The sequence below is a fragment of the Protopterus annectens genome, chromosome 15.part0 (genome assembly GCF_019279795.1).
Source record: "Protopterus annectens isolate FY-2018-M chromosome 15.part0, PAN1.0, whole genome shotgun sequence".
Taxonomy (NCBI): domain Eukaryota; kingdom Metazoa; phylum Chordata; order Ceratodontiformes; family Protopteridae; genus Protopterus; species Protopterus annectens.
This window is the reverse complement of record NC_056749.1, coordinates 551,771,606-551,798,054: the sequence shown is the minus strand read 5'-3', so window position 1 is coordinate 551,798,054 and position 26,449 is coordinate 551,771,606. Positions and strand designations below refer to the sequence as shown.

The window sequence follows — 26,449 nt, the reverse complement described above, 5'->3', positions numbered from 1 at the left end:
GTACCAGTGTTGGCGTGGCCAGTCTGGTGCAATCAGTATTATCCTTGGTTTGTCCTGTTTGATCTTTAGTACTACTTTGGAGAGGAGAGACAGAGGAGGAAAGGCATAAACTGATAGATTTTTCCAGCTGAAAGACAGAGCATCCACTTTCCAAGCTTGTTTGTGGGGAGTCCTCGTGCAGAATTTGTCCAATTGGTAGTTCTGGGAGGGGGGGGGGGGCAAACAGGTCTATATCTGGGGTCCCCCATTTGTTTATCAACATGTTAAAAGTCTTTGGTTCCAATTTCCACTCATGTGGGTCCATGAGATTTCTGCTTAGTTCATCTGCCAATGTATTTAGTTTTCCTGGCAGGAATTGAGCCTGTAGATGCACTTGGTAGCTCAAGGCTGTGTTCCGCAGAGCCATGGCTAGTCTGCAGAGGGGGTAAGAATGGGTACCCCCCCCCTGCTTGTTTATGTACCACATAACAGTAGTGTTGTCTATCTTTACCATTAATTGTCCTGGAAGAATGTGGTCCTTGAAGGCTGTCAGAGTATTCTGTACAGCTAGCATTTCTTTTTGATTGATATGCAGGTGCATTTGACTTGGGATCCATTGGCCCTGAATGCACTTCCCTGCCAGGAGAGCCCCCCATGCAGTCTGATGAGTCTGTTGTTAGGGTTTGGGCGGCAGGTGGTAGAGTGAATGGTAGACCTTTGTTTTGGTGCCAGGCCTCTGCCTACCAAAGGAACTCTAACTGTAGGCAAGGAATGATAGGAATCATTTCTTCTAGATCCTGAGAATGTTGACACCATAGGCTTTTTAGATACTATTGTAGTTTCCTCATATGAAGTTATACATGTGGAATTAGTAGAATGCAGGAGGCCATGAACCCCAAGGCTTGCAGGTTTTTGTGGCCATTAGTTTGAAGTAAGTTCTCTGGCATCTGGGAAGTTGTGTTTAAGCTTGCTCCCAGGAATATAATTTGCTGACAGGGTACCAGATGTGATTTATTTTTTGTTTATGGTGTATCCCAGGCAGGTTAGCGCCTTTTGTACAAATGCCAGATGATTCAAAAGTATGTCTTGGCTTTCTGCCTGAATTAGACAATCGTCCAGGTATGGGTATATTTGAATATTTCTTTGCCTGCAAAATGCAATGACTGGAGCTAGGCACATTGTCAATACCCTGGACGCAGTAGATAACCAAAGGGCAGTGCAGAGAACTGATAGTGCATGTAGCCTGCTTTGAAGTGTAGGTATCTTCTGCAAGATTCCCTGATTGGGATGTGCAGGTAGGCTTCATTTAAATCCAGTGTTGCCAACAAGGCATCCTTGCCTAGCATGGGAAGCAACTGGTGAAGAGTCAGCATCTTAAATTTTGGAATCACCAAAAAGGTGTTTAGGATAAAAAGGTCAAGGATACGACACCATGAGTTGTCTTTATTGGGTACCAGGAAAATTCTTGAATAGAAACCTTGTCCCTTTTCATCTTCTGGTACAGTTTGAATAGCCTTTAATCTTAACAGAGAGAGTACTTGCTCTTGAGCCTCTGCCCACTGATTTGGGGGCAGATCTGGCCAACTGTTTGGAGTTGGTAACATGTGGAAGTGAAATCTGTATCCTTGGGAAACTATATTTAAAACTCATTTGTCCTGGGTAATGAGTTCCCAAGCAATCTTTACCCCTAAAGGAGCAGTCAGTTGAGAAGTGCTTGGAAGCTTTAAAGTTAAGTCATTGAGATAGCTTACCATAATGGGTGAGTCTTACTACTCCCTGATTTGGAAGTGGGAGCCCCCCACTGCTTTGTCCTGTGCGTACCCTGGGACTGAAGCCTGGGTGCTCTGCTGGTTCTGGATTTCAACTGAGAAGGCCCGGAAGAGGCAGGAAAGGACCAATTTTTAGAGGGCCAATGCCTACTAAAGCTTGGAGGCTGTACTTGTAAGAAATCTTTAACAGTTTGCATAGATTTAGCTTTTTCCTCCATCTTTTTAAGAAATTCTTTTGCTTTGTTGCCAAACAGGCGGTCCAGATTTAAGGAAGCATCCAGCACTTTAGTTTTAACATGATCTGGCAAAGATTGCTTCTTAAGCCAAGCATGCCTTCTAATTACAGACCCGGTGACAGCAACCCTGCAAGATGCCTCTAGTGAATCAAAACCACATTGTGAAGTATGTTTTTCAACCTGTTCCGCAGAATGCATTAAATCCTGTAAATCCTTATTTTCAGCACAATCAGGAATCGACATAATTTTCTGTTTAAGCAATCCAATAATATGCTGCTGATACTTAAACATATGAAACTGGCAATTTAAAGCCCTGATGGCCAAGGTTGCAGATGTGTATACTTTCTTACCCCATCTATCCAGGGCCCCAGAGTCTCTATCAGAGGGAGTAGGATTTTTGGCAGTAGTAGCCTTAATGCCCTTGGGTCCCTGTGAAATGGTCTCAGGATCCGCTGTAGGATTTTTAAAAAGGAACTTGTGAGAATCAGGAACCCTGTAATATCTATCAGGTTTTCTGGGAACAGGAGGTAAAGAGTCAGGGGCCAAGCTAGATTCCGAAAAGGCATCATCAACAATGCCTAGCACAGGAGGGATAGCTAAAGGCCTGTGTTGGGGCAGGAGTAAAAAATTCCTAAGCCTTTTTTTAGAGTCAGAGTAATCCTGGCTTTCCCAGCAAAAATGCTCCCTAAGAGTATGCAAGGTTTTACCAAAAGAAAAATCCTCTGGGGGAGAAGCAGAGGGAATATAGTCCTCTGCATCAGAATCCTCATAGGTAGATAAGGGTAAATCCTGGTCATCAGAGGAAACAGAAATTTCAGAATCCTGGTCAGAAGTATCATAAGCAAATTCACTCCTAGGTCCCTTAGAGGGGGAAAGTTGACTTCCCCTGATTAAAGTAATAAGGTCTTCAGCTATTCTTATCATTTGTTTTTTAGGCATAGAGGCCTGACCATGCAGTCTAGACATCTGTTTTCTAGACATGGTTAGAGTTTTAGGCTTTGAAGAAGAAGATGGCGTTGGTTTAATATGCGAGTCAGTAGGCCTGAATACACCCTCAGAAGTCGACAGCGGCTCCAGACCCATCCAAGGTAGAGACATCCGCAGGTCCCACTGTTGAAGCATCTCGCAGCATACCGGAATCCGAATGGGTCTCAGTACAGGCCTGCGAATCTGAAGTAGCTGGTATCAGGGGCTGCGAAAGCACCTCACTGAGTACCAGCGAGCTGGTGACTAGCTTAGGAGAAGTGTCATTGGCAGCTTTGGACCTAGGTGGCCTGTCTCTGTCTTTATCTTTGCGTTTTTTCGGAATGTCGGTAGTCGGGTGGCTTACCGAAGACATATCTGGATAATTGAACCGAGTACCAAAACATTTAGAAGTGAAAATATATCGATGACCAATAGTTTGTGGTTTAAATAAGGCACAAAACTGACAGTGAGGTATGTCGTGGTCAGGGCCTAGGCAAGGAATACAGTATGAATGAAAATCTTTATGAGGTATTTGCTTTCCACAAGAAATACAATTTTTTACTTTTACTGACATCAGTTTAGAGCAAGAAAAAGTTTCCCCAATGGGGTACTTAGCTTTAGTTGAAGACTTCAGTTCTGAAACTCGAAAACGAAAATTTCAGGAGTCGGCCGACCGGCACTTGCGAACTGCTTCTGCTTCGGGCACCGCACGGCAAGAAAGACAGATGTAATGGCATCGGCTGCATACTTTATACTCCTGACTACCTGACGTCATGGAAGATGAGACAGCAACCAATGCAGAACCCAAGACTTTGATAATCAGGCCAACTGAGGGCTACTGCAAGCAGATAACCCAAATATGATGACTGCAACAGTGAAACATGAAGAACATCAGCCTGGCCAGGCTGGCTGGTGGAGAAGAGGGACAGGCTTGCCCTCTTCTTTTCCCCCTCTGGTGTCTGGATGTTCATTTCAAGGGTCTGGGGAAAGGAAACTGAGCAACTGGAGGAAGCTTGCTGAATAGATAAGCAAGCTGAGGTAAGGATGCTGCTTATTTGGTGGAAGTAATTCAGTGAATAGTGTATCAAGTGAGATGGGACGCTGCTTCATAAGTCAAGTAAGTGAGCAGAGGTATGGACCCTGCTTACTGGGCAGGGTGAGTAGGTATGGTGCCCTGATTAACATTACAAGGATGTTTATGCCATGCTTAGAATCAACTATATGATGGGTAGTTGTAATTAATAAATTTGGTGAACAAAGCTATGTTATGGAAGTTTTAGTAAAGGTTGTTAAATGTCAGTCGGTGTGATGTGTTTATTGAAAGGGACTGGGACAAATGATGTTTGGCAACAAACCCAGTTGTCCCAGGACATCTTCATGAAGGGTTAGATTGATATTAGTGAGAGTTTTAATTGGGTTGGGGGGAGTTGAAAGGGTTAAGTGGCAGCGGTGTTAATTGGGAGGAAATGAGATAAGGGTGGGGAGGGGCTTAAGAAGTTTAGACAAGTGTAGTTGGGTAAGCAATCACATTTTGGCGTGAACTTGCTACCCACCCACCCTCTCCTTTTTTGTTGGTGGGTTGTGGGGATTAGGGATATTTTGTCAGTTGGGGTAGGTGGAGAAGAGGGACAGGCTTTTCCTCTTCTATTCCCCCACTGGTGTAGGGATGTTCATTTCAAGGATCTGGGGAAAGGAAAATGAGCAGCTGGAGGAAGCTTGCTCAACAGATAAGTAAGCTGAGGTAAGGATGCTGCTGATTTGGTGGAAGGTAATTCAATGAATGGTGTATGAAGTTAGATGGGACGCTGCCTCATAAGTATAGTAAGCAAGCAAAGGTGTGGACGCTGCTTACTGGGCAGGGTGAGTAGGTACGCTGCCCTGATTAATATTACAAGGATGTTTATGCTATGTTTAGAATCAACTATATGATGGTTAGTTGTAATTAATAAATTTGGTGAACAAAACTATGTTATTGAAGTTTGAATAAAGGTCGTCAAATGTCATTCGGTGTGATGTGTTTATTGAAGGGGACCAGAACAACTATATATTATTGGCAGTCCACAGATCTAAGCTGTAGTATCTTCAGAGACTCATGTTATCACCTATTCTTAATTAACTGATATGTCAATCATTCTAAAATGCACATTATTTATGAAAGGCAGAACACATTTCTTAAACATGATACTAGTACAGATTTTATCTACTTCACTGCAAACTATTTCATTTAATGTTATACCAAGGAAGTGATTATATAGTAAACCCAAAGTTTCTGCTCAGTGTGCTACTGGTATCAGCTAAAATTTCTAAAAGCAGAAGTACTCTCTAAATGTTTCTGTTTTCCTGTATCTTTCATCTGAGTAGTACAGGTGCTTACCTTCAGAGTGATGGGACAGTGTGAGCAGACTGACACATGATGCACCGATTCCAGAACCAAACACAGTGATGCGTCGCGGGTCTCCCCCAAAGAAACCAATGTTCTCACTGATCCATTTCAGTGCCTGGATCTGATCCAGCAGGCCATAATTTCCCTTTGCCGCTTGATCGCCTGTGCTAAGGAAACCTACAATAGTCACAAGAGGAGGAAAAATAAAATGCATTAGGATCCTTTCTGAGAACTGTCTGCTGTATAAATCATTCAAGAACGTCCCTGCCAGAAACAAGGATAGTAGAAACCATAAATGAATGACTGAGGCAAAAGAGGCCTACAAATGAAGCTGTCCTAATTTATTACACATCTGCATTACTTGTGTGACTCTGCAGTGCCAAATAAAACACTATTTCATTTTCTTGAGGTCTCATGGGAGAACCAATGAGCAGAACGGACCTGAGTCAGTGCTCTGTATAAGAAAAAATGTATAATAAACCTTTAACACAGTTATTAATTTTCCCAGGGTCCTATATGCAAGACAGGCTAAGTGTTTTATTATTCCTACAGTCTCATAATGTATTTAAAATCCAAAATGATGGAAAGCATCAATGATCTTCAACCTCCTTTTTTTTTAATCTAGTCATTTTGCTAACTTGAGAGCCAAGTGGAGAATTCAAAAGTTAGAGCAAGCATCCAGGGAAGTAAAGACACATGCATGCTAGTTAATTAAAACTATTGTTTAAGTACAGACATCTTAGGCCAAACAGTATGACTGAAGGTAGAATCAACTGCAAGTTTTGCAGTGATGCCAGTGAGTGCTATATCAGGGTGGTACAGACATCAGTGGCTTCAGATCTTATCCTGTATATGTGCCAGCAGCTGCAAGAGAGGGGGATAGTCTAACATATCACTTTAGAATAGCCTGCAAACCAGCTGTGTCTCCTATGATTTGGCTTCAGACAAGCACTGAAGTGTAGAAAGGCTGTCATCAGACTAGAGACAGGCCAGGACCCCTGTTCTGTGGGGAGGCAATAGTGTGAGGGGAGAGATCTGACCAGCCTTCAGAGAAGGCAGGGGATAGAGCAAAGGAAGTTCCTTGGCAAAGCAGATACATTGGAAAGTGCATTAAAGGTTATGTACAATAGTCTGTCCTCCCTGATGAAGCATCTTGAAATTGGATCTACATAAGAAATCTTTCAACATTGTGATATTTATATCAGTTGGCTTGGGGATTTTGAAGGAAAATGTTACCAATTTATGGTCAGACTTCAATGTGGAAGGGTATACCACTGATATTGTATACTCATGCTATATTTGTATGGACCAAATTAAGAATATTTTGTCCTCTAGTGAGTTATTTGACTACAGGAAATTATTGTTTATGAAATAGAGGAATTTTTGGCAAAGTCAACATCTGAGGTATAAGTCTCCATGTTTGTATAAGGATAGTCACTCAAGAAGCTGGAGTTCCTGTGTATTTGAAGTTCAGCACACAAATTATATCTTATTTCTTACACAATCTAATAATTCTTAAGTTTGTCTTGAAGTGCAATAATTATTGCACTATTATAAATATGCTTAGTGCTTCTATCATTTTGGAAATTTTTTCTGTACGTAAATCCTTTTATTATTTGTATTCTTGCATTTCTATGCCTGGGTGCATTTCTATGCCTGGGTCATGGCTCAAAAGGGTCTTTGTCCAGGCCACCTACCTTGTTATGAAATAATAAATACATATTTGGTACTCAAGCAAAGTTTTTACAGGGGGTATTGAAGGTTTCCTGCAACTGTTATGATCTGATAGTTTTATTTAGAGTGAGTTGAAGCTCAATATGTTTTGTGGGTCTCTAGGGATCTGCAGGTAATATGGTCTTTATCAAATATGGATAGTCCAGCTCAATTTCTTTTGGGAATTAAAGTGCAGTAGACAGAAAACACTGGAATAGATGAGGTGCTTTCTTTACATTTAAACCACGTTTCAGTAATTACACACACCTGAATGTGCTCCCAATGCAGGAGAACTTCAAGGTCAGGCAACTTGTTATTTAGACTCCTTGCATTAGATTAGTGCCACCTTGATATTGCTTGATTTTTTTTGGTGTATTTTAGGTTGGAAGATCCATTAGGTGGACTCTGATGAGCAAAACGTACTATGAGGTCACAAAGACTTTAGCCATATACTGAAGACTGGAATGAAATCTGCAAGCCATCACTGACAAAGCAAGTAGGGCTATGCAGTAGATCATCCCACACTGACAGAGACTGGATCACCCTCAAATGTCACCAGTAGATCATCCAAAGGGAGGTTGGCATATTGGTGAAGGTGTTTACCTTATAGACACAAAGTACAGGGTTTGATTCTCACATGGGATAATTGGCTAGGCTTAAAATGACCCACAAGGGTAGTTAGCCTAGTACTAACCTATGAACCTATAATTGTTGAAACCAATCATCTTTGTATCTCAGCATCATTCTTGGAAAAAGAAAAAATTCACTCAGTCCCAACATCTTTTCTGCATTTGTGTCATGCTTGGAGAGGACAGAAATGTCTCGCTGCATGTCCCTCAAGATTTTGTATTCCAGCTCATTTGCACTCACATGGACCACCAGCATATCCTAGTCATAGTTTTTCATCATGAGGATCTTGAGAGCCCATGAAACATTGGATATCATGGTGCTTAAAAGACAGCTCACCATCACCCTGTCTAGCATTATGAGTCTCTGCGTCTTACTGTGGAGTCACCAATCACCAGTGCATTTTTATTAGGATAGGGTTTAATCATATTGGGTTTGAGGTGAGTGTTTTCCTGGTGACTGTCACGAGTGGATGTGGCATGTGTTGTGGTTTGTAATTCTTATTGATTCTATCTGAAACCTCATCCTGTTTGACTTTTGCTGGCTTAGATAATGGCTTTTCTGCATCCACAGAATATCATGCAGCCTCAGTAGCTGAATAGGTAGCACACTCCTCTTGGGTGTTAGGAGATAAGAAACCTGTGAGTTCTATTCCAGCACCATGTGGCTGGATTAATTTTCAAACAATGACACTACATTGTGGCTGCACTCTTGAGTGTGCTATCCTTTGGATGAGATGCTAAACTGGGACCCCATTTGGCTCAGTTGGTGGTAGCTCAAGGAGCCATAGAAGATCTCATTGTGCTTATTGTAAAAAGAGTAGGCTAATTTCCCTTGGAAAGAGTGTTTCAAGAAGCTTCCAAATGAAGCAAACTCCACAGATGATGTCCTGACTCATTCGCCATCTACAATGAAAGAAGATGATGCAGCCATTCTTCTTCTTTGGCTCCACCTATATCCTCCTCTTACAAAGGTGCTAGAGCCCTGAATTATTTCCTTGGACTCCTGAACTTTCAGTCCAGACACCTTCCAGTTTTGCTACCTAGTATCTGTTGATCTTAAAGCCTTGTCTGCCCACTATGGTTGCCACCAGTGGTTTATGCTGAGGACTGACTGACTTCACTCAAGATGACTTAGCAATCTTTGATCCTACCCCAGAGCCCTTTCCATGTTAGGATGTGGACCTGAGTTGCATGCCGACTCTCTATAGGATCTTGGGAGATTAAGAGAGACAATTTAAGAAAAATATGGTCTAAACTGTAAGTTGACTGTAGTTGTATGTGCAGATTGCTTAGGCATAAACATCTCTGATCAACCTCAATGTAAGTTTAATGTCTGTATATTACAACTGCGGGGCACAATGCTGAAAGTTCCCGCACATTAAAACTTAAACCATAATCACTACATCTAACATCAAATTCTGATTTTAGATGGGAGATCCTTCTGCATGTCCCAAATGGTGAGGGGCTGCTTGCTGTACCTCAAGACAAGGACAGATATATATGTGTATATATATATATATATATATGTGTCACAGATTCATAGTGTGCACTAGGCTAATGACCTTTGTAATTAATCTCAAATCTCTGACAATATACGGTACCCTTGGTAAGTGTAAGCAGAGGCTTGGGAGATTAAACGTTTACAGCCTACCAGTGTCTATCAGAGACATAAGTTCCAAACCAGGGATGTATTTCCTGTTCCTCATCCATTTGTCCAAGTTATATTTGAATTGAGTTAGGGAGGAACTTTGTTTCACATGGATGGGGATCATGAACCAGTGAAGGGGTAGTCTCTAGGGATATATACCTGTCTCCCCAGCAGGTACTGTTTATATCACAGGCAAAGGTTTCATTCATTAGAATGGATACTTCTAATGCTGTTTGTTTTGTGGATATGCAGGAGGTCCATTAGACTGAGGCCCAACAATGCCTTGCATGCCAGGTATAGATCTCCTTGTAGGAGACAGAATACAGAGATAGGGCTTCGGGGTGGTCTGCATAACACATACTGTTAACCCCCTGTATTCTTGTTGTGAGGAATCTCTATGTATGTTCCAATTTATTGATGTGCCTGCTTAGGTACATACCAAAGTGGGCATTGTACTTAAAGATAGGTCTATTGAATGCTGAATACAGTGCATGAATGGCCTCCTTGGACCTAGATGCCACACATTTGTTTGCAAGTTGCACAACATAGAATGATTTCCTCGCTACTGTGGACAATTAATGGTTAAAGCTAGATTATTATCTACATGTGTCCCCATGTCCCTGATTACTGGGTTCACTCATAGGGGTATGTTGTCAATATGATAGTTACCATTAGTGGCTAAATTTGCAAAGGATACTATTATGTATTTCTTGGTATTTAGTTTTAGTAAATGGCTCCAACACAAGTTATTTGTTCGTGTTAGCCTTTCTTGGGGAAAACTGGTGTCAGCGGGGGATTCTATGACCACTACTAATTTGCAATCATCTGCAAATTTGATCAGATACCCTTGACATTGGCCTTGACTTCAGAGAAATAGATGCCAAAAATCATCCATCCCAGGACCAATCCAGAGGGATGTTGTTGGTAACTGGCCTCATTTAGAGGTAGACTGCCCAATTCTAACCTTCTGGTTCTTGTCTGTAAGGCAGCCAGCTATCCACCAGGTGACATAAAGGTTTATACCTAACCTCTTGAATTTGTCAACAATGCCTAGTGGGAAATTGTGTCAAATGACTTGACCACGTCAAGGTAGGTAGTGAGAAATGTTTTGCCCTTGTCTATTACCTTAATGAACTTCTCAAAGAACTCGACCAGGTTGAATAGGCATGACCTGCCCTTGATGAACTCAAAATGGGTTGGGTCCAATGTCTAGAGGTTTCCAATCTCATTATTGATCATTTCCATGACAATTGTTTCCATGGTTTTGCATATGAGACTAGTAAGACTTATGGGTCTGTAGTTTCCAGGGTCTGTGGATGGCCAACCTTTGTACAGAGGGATAATTGCTGCCCTTCTCCTTCATGACATACAAAGTCTGTTTGAAGGGTTTAGTTAAATAATGATTCTAGATGGCCTGATAGGTCATGTTGTATGCTATTTAGAAGGCAGCCAGGATATTGTCTGGGCCATTGATGCAGTATTCTAGGTCTTAGAGACAGGATTCAGGACCTGTTTCCTAGTGATAGATGGGGGGGGGTTATATCTGATGGAATTTCCTAAAGAGCAGATTGGTGGGAAGAGAAAGGTAAAGTTAGAGCTGAATTTGTCTACCAGTAGGTTTCCGATATCTTCTGGCTCAGTATAAGTGGCTCCATTAACAATGAGCTCTGCATGCAATTTTGTATTGCTTTTAAGGTTGCAGGCATATTTAAAGAATGCTATGTGGTTGTCCTTGGCCTGGGAGGCCACATTTTCCTCAGATCTGGCTTTGGTAGGCGTTATTTGTCTTATGAGTTGTTTAGTTTGATGAGGGCACTTTTATCGTGATGGGTATTACACCTACACATTTTTGCATTGATTTTCTTCCTTCTGTTATACAGCTTATTGATGCTGTAATTCCATCAGGGTCACTTGTTTCTTGAGTCAGTTCTGTACTTATTCCAGGTGGGTAAAGCTGCCTCTGTGCAGCTATTAACATGCTTATATAGGGTTTTTGTGAACAGTTCAGTGTACGCAACAGTGTTTGCAGGGTTTAGGGGATCTTGAAATTTTGACAGGTTATAATTTTGTAGTAGGAAGTTAGCAGTTCCTGAACATTCTAGGGTTAGTTGGGGTTTGTGGTTTTATTTTTATTTCAGAGGAGATGATTTTGTGGTCTGACCTCATCAGACAGGGAACTACTCTAGGGGGGTGTTCAGTGCTCTTCCACATTAGTGAAGACCAGATCAAGTATGTTTGTGCCCCTGGTTGGTGTAATGACAATCTGCTATAGGATGTTTGCGTTTACAAAATCCAGGAATCTCTCTGCCTGTATGTTTGATGTCATATATGATTCCAAGTTACTAGTGGAGTACTTAAAGTCACCTATGACTGTGGTATTGGATTGGATGGGGTATGTTTCCAGTAAGCTTAATTACGTTACGGTTTTCTTGGGTCATAGTGGGGGGGGGCTATACCGTGCAAGGAATTGGTACAGGATTTTACCAGTGGTGATTTGAACATGGAAAAGCTCAACTGCATCAACTTGTTTGGCCAGCCTTGATGTATATTTATGTATTTATTTATTTATTTTATTTATGTATTATTTATTTACATTTGTTTTCTGGGATAGTTCACTGGTCCTAGAAGTGCCCATTTTCAGTGAAGGCCGAGGGAGAAAAGCTCCACATACTACATATACATTGATGAGATAAACTTACATAATGACTGTTAACAGATTCAAGTTACTAGTAAGCAATATTACACAAAATACCAAAATAAAAATGATTTACATCCAGGTACAATATATAGATGCTGATATACAACTAGGATTAGGCTTTCTTTTCTTACATTTCATCTTGTAGCTGAGGATACATAAAACTGAGAAGGAGAAGAGTTAAATTAAGTGAAGACAGATATTTCAAAGTGTTAAAGTTGTTAGAAGAGGTTTCTAGTTTCATGTAATGTCGGAGGAATTATTTGAGCATGTTCAGAGCCATAGCTTGGAGAGGTATTCTTGCAGAAACATCTTGAAAATGGTGTGGTTGGAAGTGGTTCTAATGTGGTGGGTAAGGAATTCTACACCTTGGCTACAGTAACGGAGTAAAGAGCTCAGCCAGCTGTAAGGTTGGATAATATTTCTTTTCTTTTTTTTTTTCCCTTAAAAATTTTTTATTAATTTTGTCATTACAACAATAATCAAATGTATATAACCAATTTAATGACATAAATAATCAACTATATACAGTATTTACATTTGACCTGAACAGAATTAAATAATAAAAGAAAAGACGATCTATGAGAGTTTGAGAAGTATTAGGATAAATATTCTTTCCTCCTTTAAGAATCAAATGTAGTCTGAAATCATTTTTAAAGTCTCAATGATAAATTTTTTTTCCAGGGATTATTACTCCATGGTCTTGGAGCGATTCTCAGTTCCTTAACCTTGACTTCCATCAAAGCTATCACTTCCAAAAGTCATAAAAATTCTTCAAATGTCGGTTCAGCAGAAGACTTCCATTTTCTTGTAATACATTTCCTTGCCACAGCTAACAAAAACCAATGTGTGTGTATAGATCTTGGTTGTTCATTTGCATTTTTTCATTAACATTTAACAATATTAAAGATTTTGTTAGTACAAAAGAATCTGAAAATGTAGCCTGGAGAAATTTACTTATTTCTTCCCAGTATTTTTTAATTTTAGAAGACATTTATTTTCTGATCTGAGGTATCTAGCAGGGTTGTAAGGGGACATTAGTGAGGCTAGGGATGGGCAATCTTCTGCTTTAGTTATGATTTTATATGCAGTGGTGAGCTGTAGGTAAGTTAGGAATTGAGTTTTTGAAGGGATATAGAGTGATAGGATTTTGGGTGTAAATTGAGATACCTCCACTTTTAGTCCCTGCTTATGTAGTACTGGTCAAATTGTGTAGAAGGCTTTATAGCCTTGCACTGCCATGATGCTCTCCACGGCTTTAAAGCATGTCACAGTGACTGAACAGATGTTAGAATTCTCGTGGGTGAGGATACCTTGTAGGGGTGGAGTTTCTTGTTGAGACAGCTACGACTGAGCAATAATGCCTTTAGATTTTGTTAGTTTTGATTTGCTGTCTCAGAAGTATGTTTAGTTTATCCGTGTGTTTGTTTTATTTTATATATATATATATATATATATATATATATATATATATATATATATATATATATATATATATAGATACACATGTATATATGGGTTTATGTCAAAATAATGAAATGTCAAAAGCACAAACCTAAAAACTTTGAGCCCATAATCTGAAAATGATAAAAGCATGAATGACCAAAACATTGGAGCAGAAAATAATGAAGGTAATGCAGCACTACTGTGATCAGTGTAATACTCTGATATTAGAACACACAGCATAGCCGGCAATGTGGATTCTTTATTTTCTGCTTGGAAATTTTAGTTATTTGTGCTTTTAGCATTTTGAGTTGTGGTCTTGATGTTTTCAGGTTTGTACTTTTGGCATTTCATTATTTTCACAAAGACCCATACGTGTGTGTGTGTGTATGCATGTATATGTATATATATATATATATATATATATATATATATATATATATAAACAAAGAGTTAAAAGGTCACACTGAAAAACCAATGAGAAAAAAACTAAATGAAAACTCCAGGTGTTTCTTAAGCTTAGTCAAACACTCTGCTTATACTATGCTGAAGAGGTCATAACAAGGCCGAAATATGCATATCCATAGCTAGTGGGGTTTGGCTTTATTGGCCTGAAATTGTCCATTAAAATGACTTCAAACGTAAAAGTCATGGGCATTCAGAATCGCCATATAGCTGAAACACCTGATGTTCATAAGGGTCATTTGCATATATCCCATGGGCCTCTGTTACAGGAGGTTTGGGAGGTCACTCTTTGAAAGTTCTAGCTTGGCTGGAGTTTTCATTTAGTTTTTTTCTCATATATATATATATATATATATATATATATATATATATATATATATATATATGTATATATATATATATATATATATATATATATGTATATATATATATATGTATGTATATATATATATATATATATATATATATATATATGTATATGTATATATATATATATGTATGTATATATATATATATATGTATATATATATATATATATGTATATATATATATATATATGTATATATATATATATATATATATATATATATATATATATGTATATATATATATATATATATATATATATATATATATATATATATATATATATATGTATATGTATATATATATATATATGTATATATATATATATATATGTATGTATATATATATATATATATGTATATATATATATATATATATATGTATATATATATATATATATATATATATATATATATATATATATATATATATATATGTATATGTATATATATATATATGTATATGTATATATATATATGTATATATATATATATATATATATATATATATATATATATATATATGTATATATATATATATATATATATATATATATATATATATATATATATATATATATGTATGTGTATATATATATATATATATATATATATATATATATATATATATATATATATATATACATATATATGTATGTACACACACACACACACACACACACACACCTACCTTTGTATATATATATATATATATATGTGTGTGTGTGTGCACATGCATATACGTATACACACACACATATATAGATAGATGGAAATCTCATACTTGATATGCATTCCTCTATTTTCCACTTAAAACAGTTTGTACTTCAAAGTAATGCAACAATGGTCTATAGAATTTCCAATGACTCCCAAGTTTAAGAAGATGAAAATGTACCTTAATTAACTAGACATTAGTAGCCTTGAAGGAAGCTGGAATCAGTCAGACTCCCCCTGCAAACACACAAACCCACATACAAACAAGTTCATCAAACTCCCTATGCAGTTCTCTAGTTTGGTACATCTCCTAACTTTGAGAGGAACCAAAAAACACAACTCTTCTAGCTAAGCCTATATCAAGGTGCTTTGTTATTTGTTATATGCAGCAAGCAAGCTGCTTTAGTTAGCATATACAAGCCACTTCAGAGCCTCATCCTTGACCACAGATGCAGTATCAGTATTGATTTCAAAAGCCACAGTGTCTTTTTGACTTCAGTGATCAATCGTTGTACTGCATTCCCACACCATCAGTACCTTTTAGTCATGCTCACTGACTGCTTGCACCCAGAATAGCCACCCTCTTTACCCCTCCATAGCTGTGACTCTGATGTCTATGTATTTCTACTTATATAATTATACATGTTGATGATTCCATACAGCTCCAGGAGAAAAAATATGAAAAGAGAGTGAAAGGTATGCAGAGATGCATATACAGGCTGCAGGGTCACTGAGATCAGGACAACAGAGTGCTTCCTCAAACCCAGGATGCTGAGCAAGACTGCAGGCACTCCCTGATTGGGCTCAGGCAATGTAGCCCCTGTGCACATTGTGTACTTTTGGAGTCTCATCCCAAAAGTTACTTCTATGACAGGACTTAGTCAGGACAGGACCTCCCACTAGCAGAGATGAGACACTATTAGACATTCATTTACATCCCCCCCCCAAAAGCCAATAACTTAACTGCCCAGGCTGCAACCCAAACCATGTAAATCTTAAGCTAAAAATCAGGGCTTTATTTGTTTAAGCTACAGAGACAGATTCCTGATTTATGAAGCCATTTCTATGTCTCTGTCCCTTTCTCTCTGTTACCCTGTTTCTGCATTTTGTTCTGGCTCCCCTTTCACATCTGTATTTCTTTGTTGCATCATTGAATGGCTGATTTAGGTTCCCAGGACAGATTCATACTTAGAAAAACACTGCCATTCCCTTTTGAGACTGTGGTAGCATTGTAGCCTCACAGTATGACGTTGTCCTGTTCGATTCTCAGCTAGAGCATCTTCTGTGTGGAGACATGCGTGAATGGGCGTACCTTCATTGAAGGTTGTGCGTCAGAGCTGGCAACTCGGCACGTAAAAATCTACTGCCAATCATTAGCGAACCGGAGTTCCGCTGTGGCGACCCCTAATCGGGAAAAGCCGAAAGACACAACAACAACTGACATTCCCTTTTGATAATCCTATCTTGTGGAATTCTACGCCTCTCACATGCATTCAAATCTAGCCCGAAAACCTATTTGCTCAACCATGGTGTGAACTGAATCTAGATACAGTACAGTCCATTACTGACCACACTGCAGAATCTCATTTAGTCATACCCAACTGAACAAACTAATCTTTTCTTTGGATAAAAATGTCATGAGTGGCGATTCACCCTGTCATAGCTTTAGAGTAGAGGAAAGGCGCTATACTTTGCACTAATTTACAACTATTTTTTCTTTGCCAAAGCATGTCAGTACCTCTGATGCACCACTAGGAACATACAGCTGTACCCCTCAATAATTATGTACCTTATATTGTATAATTTTATTAGTATAACAACAAGTATTACACTTAGATTCTTTGAAAATTCCAAGATAATAAATTGTATTTCAGTATTACTTACACAAATCTGAATAGAAGTTAAAGAAATGTGTGCCTTGAACACACAATTCCTAAAAACGATTATCATTAATTTATTTATATTACAAAAATATTCAGAGAAAAAGGGGCCCTGCGCTGAAGGAGCTATCTGTTACTTAACTGGTTTGCATGCAGTGAATCAAGACAATTCATGCATTTTCCCTATAACAGAAGTTATCTCTAGCTCCTAGAAGATGCAAGCAGTCAGCAGCTACATTCCAGGCACAGCACTATTAATCACCTTAACCAGCCTGTACCCTCTGTGAACAAAGAGCAACATGGATGCAAAGGGCATTAGTGATGTCCTGCTGATGGATTGTCAGATGGATGGCTCCACTCGGACACACTGTTCTCTCTTCAGTTCTACTTAAATTCCTTGCAAGAACTCTCTCCCTCATATTTTCTACATAGGATTTTCATTCCTGCTTTTGAATTTCTCATTCCCCGTTTTCTTGCATTACTGTGCTACTAGTAACTACAGATTCTGAAAAAAGTTGCTATGCTTCTAATCACAAACAGCAAGTCTAGATGACAAAGTCTGTGTTCAGTTTAGTTGTTTCTAGTCAAACAAAATATTTTTTCACTGTCTTTTTTCTGAAATGTCCAGCTCCAACCCACCATTCTTCTCAGTTTCTGAGAATGGTCAGATCCTGTCTGATTCGTTGTAATGCAGATTGGATATATACATCACGTACAGTCTGAAAATAGACATAACTGATCCTTCTGGATGCTGGATGTAAGAGGAACAGGTGTGCTACGGATTTTATCTGTCAGTAGTTGTATTAGTTTCTGGATACAGAAAGCAGGAAAATATGTTTCCTAAGACTCAGAATTAAAAATGTTTACACTTATATTAACTTCTTACTGAAACACAATGCTGTATTTTGCTATACATAACTGCTGCAGTTTGCTTTCACATCATACCAGAAAAAATGGAGCACAGTTATGCTTCAAGTAACCTATGACAGTCAGGACTGAACATACAGCATCTGGTACATGTGTATAACATTTTCATTGCTCGAAGACCCCCCCCCCCCCCCACACTCACACACAGTTCTGTTTCTTATGACTTAAATTTTCTAACAACGTCATACATCCCTCTCAGTGTTGGCATGTTTGTATCTGGGGAGAATCACCCAGACTACGGACACTGCTGATTATCTGCTGTGTCTTACTAACTTATTTATTTTCTGCTTTCATTTTTTCTGTATTCCCACTTGATACATGCAGCAGCTTCTCACCTGCTCCTTTACCATGATGATTTTATTTGCTTACCATATGCCTTACTTTCTTCTTTTCACTTCTGGATACACACTTGCCATCTAGAAATTAAATTTAGAGTTCACACTGGCCACCAGTTCTACAGCAGCAGTCTTACACAGAATTCAGAATGGATATGTCATGCATCTTGTTAAGTCAGCAAAGCAGAGCAGTACATGCTGGCTGAAATGAAGCTCAGTTTTAAACTCACCAGTGACAACACTGTATAGCAACAAAACGTTTTATTAAATATAAAGTCAAAATTCTCACATACACCTGCCTCAACTTTTCTGCCTTCCCACTATGCATTTCAGCCTGAATATCTGCTGGACAGTTTTAGCATGCTGCCTTTAGGAGACATTTACATACATTGTGGTTTGTCAGTGCCCATTTTGCTGAATAGGTTTAGATCACAGCTATCCAAATGGATATTCTGTTTGGATTTCTCTGTTTTCTTGCATCTCACAGCTGAAAACAGGGAGAGAACTCGTGCAACCCACCAACTTAATTCCAACTAACTAAAAGTATAAAACCTCAGGAAAGTTATAACTTTTATGACTGGAACCTCTGACCAGTTGCTCAGGATGAAATTAATGAAATTGACTTTGGTAAAACAATTATTTATCAGATGACTGAAAATAAAATATTTAGATTATGGTTGGCTGGCATACTCTTGTAGTACTCTGCAATTTGCATTTTCTCTTAGGCATATTAGGCTTCTCAGTGGGGAGAACACATAGACAATGGAATATATTATTATTAATGATATATACTTAGGTAATTGTTATATTATTGCATTCTTTGGAAGCTTACAAAATTATGATCCTCTCCTTGCCTATCAACATTGCCTCTAAAAAGGAAATGCCTTAATAAAAAACGTTAAGGAATTCTGTTAAATTACAGCTTTATAACCAATAAGTGGTTCACCTCCTACCTAAAAAATAAGGAACAATCAGTAAGATGGAATTTTGCCCTATCTGATTATAAAGCTAACAACATAGGAGCCCCACAGGGATCCATCTTAGGGCCACTGCACTTTAATATCTTCATAAATGACCACCATAAAACCCTCCCACATACAAAGTCTCATCCAATACACCGATGACTCCACACTAATATTGACCTCCAACAATTTCTCAAACCTCCTTACAGTTACTCAAAAGGCTTTTACATCAATCGAATCGTGGCTAAATAATTCACAACTCCTGTTAAATGCTAAAAAAATAAAACTTTTACTTTTCTCTACAAAATCACCAGACATAGCCTTCAAAATTCTCTCTAAAGATTGAATCAAAATTGAAATAGTGAAAACTGCAAAATTGGTAGGTATAATGAGAGATGATAGACTCACCTTTGAGCCACATATTCTCAGCACAATAAAGAAAACACACTTAAAACTAGGTAAACTCTATCGTCACAAGCTTTATCTGAACAGCCATACCAGAACTAAACTTGCCAACACCTTACTCATCCCCACCCTTGTATATGGTAGTGCTATCTTCACTAACCTTAACTAGACCATGAGTAACAAACTAAAATCCTGCTATTTTAAAATAGCCAAATTTGCCACAGGAAAACCTCACCGCTCACATCATTTCCATGCTACCGCAGAATTAAATTGGCAAGAGTTTCCCCACCTCCTCCACTATACCCAACTAACCTTAGCCCACAAATGAATCTTCAGTCCTAGTGACTGCCCAACACTCAGCTCCATCCTACAAACATGTAATCCCGCATGAACACTAAGATCCTCAGAGCCAGACAATGTCTGTACTCCCACAGCATTGCCAAGCTATGGAATGCCTTACCCCCACATATAACTCAAATGGACTGCATAAAAAGCTTTAAGTCAGCCCTGAAGTCATACTACCTAAACAGTCCATCCTGCCCTTGCCTTGCAAACAGACCACCATGAAACAATCCTAAAATATTACCCTCTATTGCACTAAAACCAGTTCTATGACCTTTATTATTTTTGATACCTAGCCTTTCAACTTTATGCTGTGACAAAACACAAATGATATGGACCCCATCTTTCTGTGGCCTATTAAATCAACTCTCATCCAGATTTGTATTATTTCTGCTCTGACTGCATTGTATTATATTATATTGTACATGTCTTTGCTTGTATCCATGTAATATTTGCTTTCTCCATATAATACCTAATTACTCATATTGTACTCATTCATTTGTAATATTTGTGGAGCGTTTCTCCCCAGGCCTCCACTGAAAATATGTTTTTACCCCAGTAGACTTTCCCAGTCAACAAATGTCAATAAGTACATAAAAAAAACATATGTTTTAATTGTTTAAGAGAGATGCTAGAGTAAAAACCAAATCCCAAAATAACTGCAAAGTGTTCCTTTTCTTTAACTCCTAGTAACGTGCAATGTAATGCCTAAACACAGGACACAGTAAACGAAGAAATCTTTTCACTAAGCTCTTGGTATGTGTTTATATGACTGGTTTGTTTTAACCACTGGAGTAGAATAGCTTACTAGAGCATGGCATTATAATATATATAATGTTTTACCTATATTCCATTATTTTATATTGACTGTAAACCTTAATACCACAGATGATCAGTAAATCAATCTACTAAAATGTAAAATTAATAAAACCATAAAGCTACAGATCTATACATTTTATATATATATATATATATATATATATATATATATATATATATATATATATATATATGTGTGTGTGTATGTATATATATATATATACATATATATATATATATATATATATATATACATATATATATATATATATACACACACACACACACATATATATATATATATATATATATATATATATATATATATATGCAATATGTATTTGCTTACCTTTATCGAATGGCACTAATATCGACGTGAATATTGTCGACACCAAATGGTTAACATTATGTACTTTGGCACATTATTACTAAGCATGTACTGAGCATCAGTCTCAGTGCATGCAATGACCTTAAAACAAAATTAAAAAGAAAACGTGTTTCTGCAAGGAGGCATGTCCCCAAGCACCCCCCACACCTCCACTAATTATATATTCTTAATTGAAGATCGCACAGTTCTCAGGGAAAGGGAAAATTCCCCAACTCAGAGAATCATCCAATTTGCTGTTTTTGTCAACAGGTACTAAACATCTGTTCAGACAATCAAATTGTGAAAACTAAACAGATGTCAACAAAAGTAGTATCTTTCATATATGGGTGTATTTATAACATGAAGTACACCCATTAATGACACACTAAATATCAAAATCTTTATGATGAAATCATGTACGTCATCAAACAACTACTCATGCACCAAGAATCATTCTCAACATGTGCAAAATCCAAACAAAACATCATTTTTTTTAGGGGGCAACCCCCCCCCCCCCGCACCCCCACACCACCCTGCTAGTAATATATATTATTCCAAGATTACACAAACATGGGGTAAGGGCATATTCCCCAACCCATGAATTTGTATGATCATGGACAGTTGTTTACTTTCTGCTTAGCTGATGAATAATGATGAACTAAACAGCTGTCAACCAAACACATACGCGACCAAAGTGAGGAAGTCCATATAGATAAATAGGTAAATAGACAGACAGATTGTGTAAAAGTGTATGAGAATATGTCAAGGAGTACAAGAATCAAGGCTGGAGTAACCGACATGGTGTGGCAAGAACCACCTATATGAATTACATTTCATTTGTTGTCTGTTCATTACATTATAGATCACAGCAGAGGGTTAGAAACAGTGCACAAAGTCAGACAGGCACTCCAGTAGTATCCCGTACTGAAAGTGACATTCATAATACAGCATTACATTTACACCTTTATTGAAGAAAGAAGACATTCTGAGGAAAATACTCGCATGAAAATAGGCAACCACTTTATATGAAATATCACTAGCCAGAAGCCTAATGCTTTTTCTTTTCCTGATGATACCTGACAGATGGCTGGGTATCCAAAAATCCAAACGTTGAGAGCAAAAACCTTTATCAAAAACAAAGCTTTCAGGCCAAAACCCTTTTTCAATGCTTAAAATAAAAAGGGTTTTGGCCTGAAAGCTTTGTTTTTGATAAAGGTTTTTGCTCTCAACGTTTGGTTTTTTGGTCATTGTTCTATTTAACAGCAGTGTTGGTTATTAGATGGCTGGGTGTGCCAACTGTATGAACTCTAAGACTGTCAGTATGTGAGTCTCAAAAAAGGACCTCGTGCAAGGAGCATGGCAAAAAATTAGTTTAAGGCAAACTATCTCTCTCTGTCTATGTACACATACACACACACACACGCACACACAAGACAACATCAGTGCCAAATGCACCACGAAAAACGTAGCTGACTAATAGGATAATGGCATGCTTGTGGTAACCCACATTCACAGGTAAGCCAAGGATGGAGGCAGAGGTCACAAATCAGTAATCAGCGACTCCACACCAGTAAATCCAACATCCTTCTCCTCCTTGTCTTTCAGTCATAAGATATACATATGTGTGTGTGTGTGTGTGTGTGTATCTATCTATATATTTATACACTCACACAATATATGTATGTGTATGTATGCACAAAGATAAACATGTATGCATATAAATTCACTAGTTATAAATTATATGCCATATTTTGCTGTTTACAGTTTCCTGCTTCATTAAGTACAGCATTTTTTAGATCATCTCTGTAAGTATAATCAGTTTAAATGCTACCTGTAGTTCATTACAAAATGTCCTCTTTGGCAGGAAGTACTGATTGATAGGTATGACAGATACATTTGTCAGACACACACAAAAAAAAAGTCCCAAGATTATTAAGGCCTGTAGGAGTGTAATACAAATGGTAAGGCTATCATCTCCACATCCTGTTTCTAGTCAAATCAAATTCCTTTGGTTATAAATTAACGGCATTACACTGCTTGTGTAATTTTTCTAGCCACAGACTCCTTCATTATACTGATATTTGTTCTGTGAAACAGCTGTGCTGAGACCCTCAGTGGTATATGAATATTCATCTGGATAGTGACATAGTGCTCAGGTGACAAGAGACTTTAAGTAGGCTGCAGATTACTGTAGCTATCACTGACTGAGCAAATATGTGAATTCCCATAAATGTACTGTCTTATCACACCACACACATTATCGTATTAATTAGGCTGCTGGTATGTTTAGTAATCATTTTGTACCAGATCAGTATTAACCAGTATGCTATTTATAATACGTGCCAACCACAAATCATTAAATTCCAAGTTCACTTAGTGTCTCTGTTTGCCACTGTATGTTGCTGTTTATTCATTCCAATCAAGCAGCTAAAAAGAAAGCATCTAAGGCTAACATACTTTAATCTCTTGTGCTGGCTTTGTGCTTTTATTGTCTCTTGGTATTTTTGTCCACTGCACAAAAATCTGTAAATAAAACATTTCCCCTCAGGTGCACAGTCAGTACATATCTGCATTAATAGGCAGCCTAACTTTCTTTGATGGAAATTACAGGTGAAACCATTCATACATGTCTCAGCTTTAATCAAAAAAGCACTATTCAAAGCAGAGATGAGGGTTATAAGGACATGCATGAAAGAGAGCACAAAGGTCACTGCTTTTGACAGTTCATGCAAAAATGCTTAATTTACAAAGATGTCTTATTATAAAACATAAGAGGTCATCTTCAGCAGTTTTCTTTTACCAGAAGTACTGTCACAGAAGTGCCTGTAAATTTGAAGACAGTATGTATGATACCCTTGCACAAAGGGAGAAGCAACTACATGTCTCTACCTGCAACTGCTGTTAGTATAAAAGTTATGTAAGGAATCATGATGGAATGGATTAGCTGCTTTATTACAAGATAACCATCTTCATATTAACAAGCAATCTGTTATTGTGGTCAGAAGGAGCTTTAGTCTCTGTTAGCCAAACCTGACCCAGTTTTATAGCTGATTAATAACTAATTTACAGAATTCATCTTTAAAGCCAGGGCAGTACTGGAATCCAATTAGTAGAACTTCAGCAAAACCTTTGACTCAGTCCCACACAGGCAACTAAGTAAACTAGAGGACTGAAGGAAGATCAAATAATGACAGAGCAGACTGCTGCCTGAAGGACATCTGAATCATTACATTTTTTATCTATGCAGTTACAAGGAATAGCCAGTTGTAGACCAGGATTAATAAAATAAATGCACTGAAGCATATTACACCACTTATATAGGGGAATGATACACAATTCGACAATACACAGAACTGTTATCATAATCAGAAAGTCCCGGACAGTAAGAACAGACAGTTTTTAAGTGGCACATCTTCTCTAATGTATGCCCTGGCTGATTAACAAACATAGGCAATACTTCTAGTGTTACATTCAAAATCCACTGTAAAAACACAATGTACTTGCATTTAAATTTGGGGGGGTCCTGGGGTGATTTGCAGTATAGATATGTCACAGTATGTAGGACAAGCATTAGCAAGAATATGAATGCTTTAAATAAACAATTGGAATATTTCTTCCAGAAAATGGGATTAGAGAATTATTGTCATTGCATGCATACCTAGCTTTAAGAGGGGTAAATAGTAATCTCAATGTCTAGCAAGCCTTAAGAGTGGTGCTTATTAGTTCTGACAGTAAGGTCTCGGACTTTTTCTACATGTTGAAAATTCTTCCACTGTGGTCAGACAATACAAGAAAAAATATACTTCACTCACTACAGAGAGAATATTCAGTACAGATCAATTTTTAATACATGTGTGTCTGAATGATTCGGTACTATGCTAAGTGTATGTGTAAAGCATTTTATATCACTAAGACATTTTAAAAACAATAAATTTCTAATCTTATTAGAAAAAAGTAAGCATTGAAAGGAAAGGACTGCTCTGTTTAAACATATTGGGAATCTGAAAGTATACTACAATTATTTTATGAACTTGAAAACTAGAACATTGCTGTTTTTTAATCACCCAAAATGTAGATTAGAATAATTAATGGCACTTAAACAGTCTGGAATCTGGATTGTGCATCTGGTCATAAGTGATGTTATAATTTCAGACAAAATGAAGCAGGAATTAATTGTACTAAATACTGCCCCATAATATTTTTACTGGCTATCTAAAGCATATAAATGTCTAGTTAACCACATGGGAAACTTACTATCTCAACAACTTTTTTACTTGCACCAAAGAAATCAGGTAAAACAAATTATGCAAGAGACCTTTATTTCTATTTCTTGTAGCAACATTGTATAATACCCTTGAATTTGTGGCAGTCGTGAATGAGTCTCAGTTTAAACCTATTTATTTGTGATGACAAGTCCTCATGTACCAGAATATCCATGATGATGAAAATGGAACATTAATATGTTGATTAGATCTGTTTGAAATATATCACCATTTATTTTCTAAGGTTATTTTGCAGCTTAAAATATTTCTTATTTTGGCTCCAAATGTTACAACGAGGGAGTAGGTGTGAGAACAAGCTGCCTCCTGTATGTAAACCTTTTTTATAGGTTATTTTGAAATGGCCTTGTCTTCAGCTTAGAAAGTACATCCACTTTGGATGGCTAGGTATAGAAAGAGATTACTTCAGAAAATACTGTCAGAAATTCTACCATACATCAGCTTAATGTGTTTGGTGTTTATAATACGTTGCGGGAATCACAGGTACCAGAAACAAAAACGCATTAACTTTTATTCTTGAGTTCAGTTAAACTGCTGTATGCATTCTCCAATTTGTTCATAGTGTGTGTACTGTGTGAGTGGTTCAGAGTGTGCATTTCGTGACAGACTGGCAACCTATCCAGAGTGGGTTTCAGTACCTTGCACACTGGCTGTTAGGATAGGCTCTGTAAAGGATAAAGTGTGCTGTCAGAAAAATGGAATGATGGGTAATACACACCTTTCCAGAAAAGAAAATACTTAAAAGGTAAAAAAATGGCACTGTAAACAAACAAACTGTAATATATTCCTTTAGTAATATAGACTGAGATGAACAAACTTTAAAAGTGTGTAAAGGTGTTCTTGGTGGGGAGCAAGCTTCCTAGAACACTGTACTCCAACAGTAAATTTAAACAACTACAACTAGGTTGAAAACCGAGAAATGATATAAACAGAAAATGTATGTCGTAATTTTATTTCAAGACGGTGCTTGCTTGGAATGGGAATAATTAAGTTCTGCAAGAGTCACAAGGAGGCTTGGCCTCTGCAAAGATATGCATATAATGCAACATTTATGAGTTAATTATTGCAGAACAAAAGCTGTTTCCATAGCGTGCTTGATTGAATATTGAGCTTCAGTGAAATAGGTT

At 37.7% G+C, this 26,449-nt stretch overlaps 1 protein-coding gene across 4 annotated transcripts in view; it reads right to left on the bottom strand.

Annotated features, from left to right (window-relative positions):
* Positions 1 to 26,449, bottom strand: part of LOC122789918 (neuroligin-3-like) — a 1,591,643-nt gene that overhangs the window by 542,574 nt on the left and 1,022,620 nt on the right. For all 4 annotated transcript variants that reach the window (XM_044057375.1, XM_044057377.1, XM_044057378.1 and 1 more), the window contains one exon: positions 5,325 to 5,510. In XM_044057375.1, the coding sequence (XP_043913310.1) occupies positions 5,325 to 5,510 (186 nt within the window). The remainder of the gene's footprint in view (positions 1 to 5,324; positions 5,511 to 26,449) is intronic.